Source organism: Hippocampus bargibanti, linkage group LG03 (assembly GCF_051943395.1).
Source record: "Hippocampus bargibanti isolate YZ-2025 linkage group LG03, ASM5194339v1, whole genome shotgun sequence".
NCBI lineage: Eukaryota > Metazoa > Chordata > Actinopteri > Syngnathiformes > Syngnathidae > Hippocampus > Hippocampus bargibanti.
Window position 1 is genome coordinate 19,976,913 of NC_142736.1, and position 7,071 is coordinate 19,983,983.

Here is a 7,071-nt window from a genome sequence, read left to right on the forward strand (position 1 = left end):
AGGAGGTCGGCTGCGTGAGGAAGAAACCGGTTGTGAAAATTAATCATGCCCAAAAACTCCTGCAGAGCCTTAACTGTGGCCGGGCGGTGGAAGTCCACCACTGCCAGCACTTTGGCGGATAAGGGGATGGCGCCCTGTGGAGAAATGCGGTGCCCCAAGAAATCGATCTTGGACAGACCAAATTGGCACTTCACAGGGTTAACGATAAGGCCGTGCGAATCGAGACACTTGAAAACCTTAGTTAAGTGCTACAGGTGTTCCTCCGGTGAAGGGCTGCCCACAAGGATGTCATCGAGATAGACAAATACAAAATCAAGGCCTCGCGCGAGTCCATCAGTCTTTGAAGGATCTGTGCCGCCCCCTTGAGGCCAAAAGGCATGCGGAAAAATTCAAAGAGGCCAAAGGGGGTAATCACCGCAGTTTTTGGCACATCCTCTGCCCGTACCGGCACCTGGTGATAACCGCGAACTAGATCTACTTTAGAAAAGATCATGACTCTGGCCAAACGTGCGGAAAAATCTTCAAAGTGCGGGATGGGGTAACGGTCATGTGTGGTTATGTTATTAAGCTGACGAAAATCACCGCACGGCCGCCACGAACCGTCACTTTTGGGCACCATGTGTAATGGTGAGGCCCACGGGCTGTTGGAACGCCTCACGATACCCAAGCGCTCCATCGTCGCGAACTCCCCTTTTGCCATTGGCAATTTTGCCGCGTCGAGACGACGAGCACAGGCAAAAACTGGTGGGCCGACCGTGGGGATGAAATGCTCGACCCCGTGTTTCGTATCAGAATTGGAAAAGGCGGGAGTAGTTAATGACGGGAAATCGGTCAGCAGACGTTAGTAAACGTTACCTGACGTTAAATAATTTGTGTGTGTTAATGCTCTGAGCCCTCCAGCATCACACAGGAAAGGTGGAAACGATATGGCGTCAAACAAACGACGGTTAGCAATGTCCACAAGTAGTCCGTGAGCACATAAAAAACTGTGATCGAGGCAGCAATAAAGTGCCACTTGATTCTCATCCGTGGAAGCGCACAGTCACCGATCTGGAGCCAAAGTTGGCGATGAGCAAGCCGTTAGCTGCGCACAGTGGAGGCCCGCATGCGCCTGCCGCCTTGTCCGCGGCAGTGGCCGTCAGCAGGCTTACTTGTGATCCACTGTCCACAAGAAAACGTCTTCCTGACGAGGAGTCCGTAATGAAAAGCAGCTCGCTTTCGTTGCCGGCGCTCACGGCTGCTACTATGATAATATATTAATATGAATGGTTTTCTGTTCCTCATGATTGGTAAAAATCCAGCCAAACTATAGGAATGAAAGTCAACTTGGTCCAAACATGAAGTTACTGCTCGCTAGCCTGCACACTTCTCATTAGTTTGCACGCTTGCTTTCTGCTATCTCTCTCGCAGATATGTTAGCATGGGGCTTGTCAAAGTGCCACTGATATTCAACTGTTTCACGGATTGATATTGTTTCATTGCAAATTAGAATCACTGCAGAATCCTTTGGTCCATTCAACCTGAAGTGTATGATACTCATCTTCTTTTTTTACTCGTCCGCTTATTCAAAAGGGGGCGTTTACCGGTTTTGACATCAACGTCAGTATCATCCAATCAAATTGCGCTTTCAGCCAACCTAGGTCAGTATCATCCAATCAAATTGCGTTTTCAGCCAACTGCAGCCTAAACAGGAAATTAACAGCGAAAAAGTGAGAATACAGTATGTATTTAGTTGATTTGCTGTGGTGACCTCTTGAAGGGAAAAGCCGAAAGGAAAAGAAGATTTAGTTTTATCTGCGGGCCAGATGCATTCATCCAAAGAGCCATATATGGCTCACGAGCCATAGGTTCCTGACCCCTGTGGTAGCGGATAGTGAGCTGAAATAATGTGAGAAAGTACACATCTATTATCACATGTTTGACTCTGGCTTTTTCTATGTGCGTTGAATCCTCTAAAAGAATGGGGAAAAATAAAAACCATGGTCCTCAATCTGACATTGAGTTGGATGTGTGGATGCCTGTCCTTCAGTATTCACACTTGTAGCCCATATGTCATGATAATGCACAATAACATTGGTTGAAACGCCTTTCCCCCCTGGTGAGCTTCAATGTGCGCCTCAGTGATGAGATTCTAACTTGACACCAGCACCACCTGTGTTGGATAGTCACTCATATCAATAGTATGTGATAGATTGATGTGCGAGTATTCCCATGAAACCACACCACAAGACCTGCATGTCTTCGGAAGCCTTTGTAACAGCGGGATAAAGCCCAGATTTTGTCTGCAAAACGGTGGCAATGCCACGAAGATGAAGCTGCATCACCATTTGAATGATTTATCGCTCGCTGGATTGTAACGCCCTTAAAATGCAATAACAGGTTATCCAAATGGTATGTCTTAAATGTTCTTTGTGTTGGTTTGGTTTCATAGGCAAAGGTGGGATGATGTCACATCTAAATATACACCTTTTCGTCATATGATACTTTCAAGCAAGATGACCTCATTTCATGAAAAAACTAAAACTAATACCATACATAGAGTTCAAGGGAAGCACTGATACATTTTACACAGAGGCTCACGGGAACAAGTGTAAAACACACGTACATCAATACACTTCATCGGCATGCATTAGGTTTTACTGTTGTGTATTAAATTTAGACAGATTTCCAGTCAGATTATTTGATTCAAATGCCCATGTAAAATCAACCGAGCCTTAAAATGCCACAATTATATTTTATTACAATGCAATACACCCTGATTAAAAAGTGCTTTCACAGCAATAAGCACTTTAACAATCTTCTTAGCAAATGCATCAGTTTACAGTTGAAACCTTTTTTTGTGCATTACTTTCGTTGTGACCTGGTTAATGATTTGCATGCAATTGCTCGCATCCCTCACTGTCAATTCCTTCGGCACACACAAGCAGCATACCATTACTGACATGGCTCACATTGAGACTGCATGAGCTAACCAAAACGGCCTAAGCGGGTGGATTGCATTTGTTTTACAGAAAATGCAGTTAACTTGAAACACAGGTATTCAATACACCAGCGGATAGAGATCGTCATGTTTGCTGTTTTCAATGGGTGTGAAATGGTGTCTTGTTGTAAGATCTAAAAAAAATAGGTCAACACTGTAGAAAAGGAGGCGTGGAGTAAAGACACTTTTTTCTTGAGAAATATTTAGAAGAGGTCTTTGGGGGTTACTCGATTCACCTCGTCAACGTTATTCATGAATCCTAAAGCAAAATACATAATATTTGGATATTTACAGACATGTTTTGCCAAGACTCACAAACCAAAACTATATGCATTCAACTGTAGTGGTTCTCAACCTTTTACAGAAGTTAAGAACAATACAACATTACACATGCAAATAAACACTGCATCAAGCAAAATAGGCATACTGTATAGTAATGATTACCATTAGAGCTGAATGGTGAGTATAGTTTTTGCTTTTTTGAATGTTGCTATGTCGATGACCATTTTGTGTTTGGGAGCCTTTTACTGAGTGAAGGGACATAAATCTTCTTGTGCCGATCCTATGCCCGGATAAATACAGAGGGTTGTGTCAGGAAGGGCATCCGACGTAAAAGCTTGGCCAAACATGCGCATCAAACCTCTAAAGATGGAGGACACTGATTTGCTGTGGCGACCCTTTGATGGGAAAAGCCGAAGGGAAAAGAAGAAAAATTTGAATTTGAATTTTGTGCCTCCCAGTTCAAATTTACTGTCAAATTATACACAAAATAAAACTGAATTACTCAGTGGATATGTAAAACAACCAAATAACTTTGCTTAGACTGTTTTGCTCAAGACTGTTTAGCTCAATGCTAACAAACACCGCAAAACACCATTGACAGGCTAAAAAAATCTTTGGGGTTAACTAGACCACTTTGCTGAAAGTGGTTTTATACTCGAGGATGAGTATCTGGTTTAGTCAAGGATTTGAACTTAATGAAATATTGCGGTGTTATTATAACCCTGACGCAATAAATATTTAAACATGGGGTGGTACGTCAGTGACTGGTTCGATCTGGTGTTCAATTCCAGCTCAGGCCTTGGTGTAGTGAGCTTGCATGTTGCTCCTGTCCAGCATGCCAAAAACATGCATGGTAGGTTGATTCAAAAATTAACATTGTTTCGAAGATGTGATTTTGAGTGCAGGTTTGGACAATTTGGACAGTTTACAAAATTGTGAAAAGGGAAGTTTTTGCTTGATGCTAGCGATGTTCTACATCGTCTGTGAAGACAGTTATTATTGCAGCTCATCAAGTTTTGACTGGCTCAATGTACTATATATCCATTAGTATGTCTGTATTCTTCTGTCCCAACAGGGCAGAGCAGAAGTAGCACAATGTCAATATACATCATTGAAAGGGTATGTAGCAAAAACGTTCTTTACTTTCTTCACTTTCTATTTTATTATATTCTATCAGTATGATTTGAAAAAGTTTGATGATGTATGTATGATTTTGAAAAAGTGCATGATCGAGTATGAGTATGAGTATGAGGAATCACAAATGTGCAGGGGCTTCATGATAATGCATGTAACATTATTTCCCAAGAAAACCTCCTAAAAGGTTGAACCGGACCAGTCTCACAAAATTTTATTTGTAATTAAAAAAAAACACCACATCACCACTGATATACAGTAAATATTGTTCCTAGAGGCTCATAATGTATTACAATAATTTTCTAGGGTTTGGAGTGACCTCTAAATGCTTACGTGAAGTGAGTTACTAGAGGATTAGTCTCAATGCATTGCCTGACATGCCCGTTCCCTTTCCCCATTATCCTGACCTTTACGTGCACGTGGTATGATGTAGCATAAACCATAAAATAAATTGGATCTACAGTGGTTGCCATTTCAAAATGTACTTTTTCAATAGAGTCCTAGTATAACAGAGAGTAGCTACACAAACACCACTGTGTTTGATGCACTAATGAGCCTTATTTCTAATGAAGGATCAAAGAGTATATCAAGAGCAAAAGCTAAGGACGGGCGCGGGCAGTACGATGCACAGGTGTCAAAAGCTCAGTTGGTAGTAAGCAGTGGTGTCACGAGGATGGATGCCTGTCTTGTCCCCATCGATGCATTGGTAAAGTGACATCAACTGTGAAAATGCTCATTGATGACCAAGGGAGGGCTTGTCCATGAGTACTGTATATAAAGGCCAGAAGCCCACTCCCACCAAAAGACTGATCACCAAGTTTGACTCCTATGTACCTCACAACAACAAAAATATAAACGAAAATCAAAAGCCATTTCCTGGATATAAGGACAAAACTGGTAAGAGGTTTGACATTTTTTTCCCCTTTGGAAACTGTGATATACAATTTTAGACAGCGATAATTCACAAGGAAGCTTTCTTAACCAGATATCTTTCTTACTTTCAGGCCATCATCATCATCATGTTGGTGCTACGCTGCTTTGAAACCACAATTTTAATACTCGTCTTTTCAAGTTTGTACACAGATGCAAAACCTCTGAGGTAAACACTGTTCTAATGTGCGGGAAAACCGTGCTGTTTTTTTTCAGTCAAGGAGGATAGAAAAGAAAAAAAGACACTCACTGATCATTGATCTTTTCCTCATAGTAACTGTTGTATTCGTTTTGTGTGCAGAAAGAGAACCATCAGTGAGGTACAGCTAATGCACAATATTCAGGAACACAAACAAGTGGGAGAGAGACAGGAATGGCTCCGAGAAAAATTAAAGGACATTATTGTTTCAAGTGCCAACCCACGTGGACAGTTAACCTCAATTCAAAATATATTCTCAAATGAGGTTCTTGAAGAAATATTAAACTGACCATTGTAGAAGTATTCACGGATGTGTATTTTCCTTGTCTGTTTTTATTCTCTAATTTATTATACTCAGTCTTCCTATTATTTATTAATACGTATAACTAACATACTATGCATTGCCCTTTTTCTTTCTGCTAGAAACAAACTCACATCTTTTTCATTTATCATCGGAAATGTGTCACTTAATACTTTGCATTCTTATTTAAGATCAAATATTGTTTCAATGTAAAAAGTAGAAAAACTGGAAATTGGTTCAGGTTGCCCTTACCTTACTGTAATTGACCAATATAAGTGCTTGTCTTAGTGATGGAGAATAATAATTTACTGTCATATCTCTGACAGTCACAATTATATATTTGTTATCTGTGTTTTGTATGCTATTGAACATATAATTTGGCCAGTTCGTTATTAACTTCTAAGAATTGTTTTGCATTGATTCATTGGAGAAGCAAATGATGGCAATTAAATTGTAAGTACAATAATGTAATTTGATTGTGTGTTCATGAATTGTGCTGATTGACAATTAGATTCACGAGAGGCAACATTAGACATATATACACTTGTTTGTGATGTGCTGGGGGCATTTTCCATAAGTGATGTTGTGATTTATTGGTTGAATAAACACGTTTTCTGAGATGTCTTTCCAGAGTGCAGTTTAAAAGGTACTCAACATCTAATGAAGTATCACTTCAACTATATTACCGCAATTACATTTTTAAGAATACTTTTGCAACATCACTACAACCACTTACATTTGAAATTTTGAGTCATTTCAACAAGTACAATTACATTTGACATTTTTAAATGACTAAATTTTAGATGAATGAGTATTAATATCCAATGTGTCGTACTGTTTGTGCATTTGGTTAGAAACAATATTATATTAAACATGGAAAAAACTAAGGGGGAAATTATGCAGTACTGTCATTCATAATTAAACATTTTGCCATTCATTCACTGTAAATCTATTGCATTCTTGAATGTAATTTTCTTTGTCAAATATTAAAATGATTTCATGAAAAGATATTAAACCTACTGCTCATACACAGCTGAGATAGGCTCCATCACCCCCCCCCCCCCCCCCACCCCGTTACCCGAGTGAGGTATAAGCAGAAGACGAATTAATGAATATTAAATTTGGTTTTACTGGAGATATGCCCTGGAAAAGGAGAGGAATGAAGATCAGTTGCAGCAAGACGGAATATATGTGTGTGAATGAGAGGGATCCAAGTGCAAGAGTGATGCTACAGGGAGAAGAGAT

At 40.1% G+C, this 7,071-nt stretch overlaps 1 protein-coding gene across 1 annotated transcript; it reads left to right on the forward strand.

The window, feature by feature from the left end:
• The first annotated feature begins 5,415 nt into the window (after positions 1-5,415).
• pth1b (parathyroid hormone 1b) lies at positions 5,416-5,814 on the forward strand. The gene is made up of 2 exons (XM_088991339.1): positions 5,416-5,495; positions 5,628-5,814. The coding sequence occupies exons 1-2, from the start codon at positions 5,416-5,418 to the stop codon at positions 5,812-5,814; spliced, it is 267 nt and encodes an 88-aa protein (XP_088847465.1).
• Positions 5,815-7,071: the final 1,257 nt, after the last annotated feature.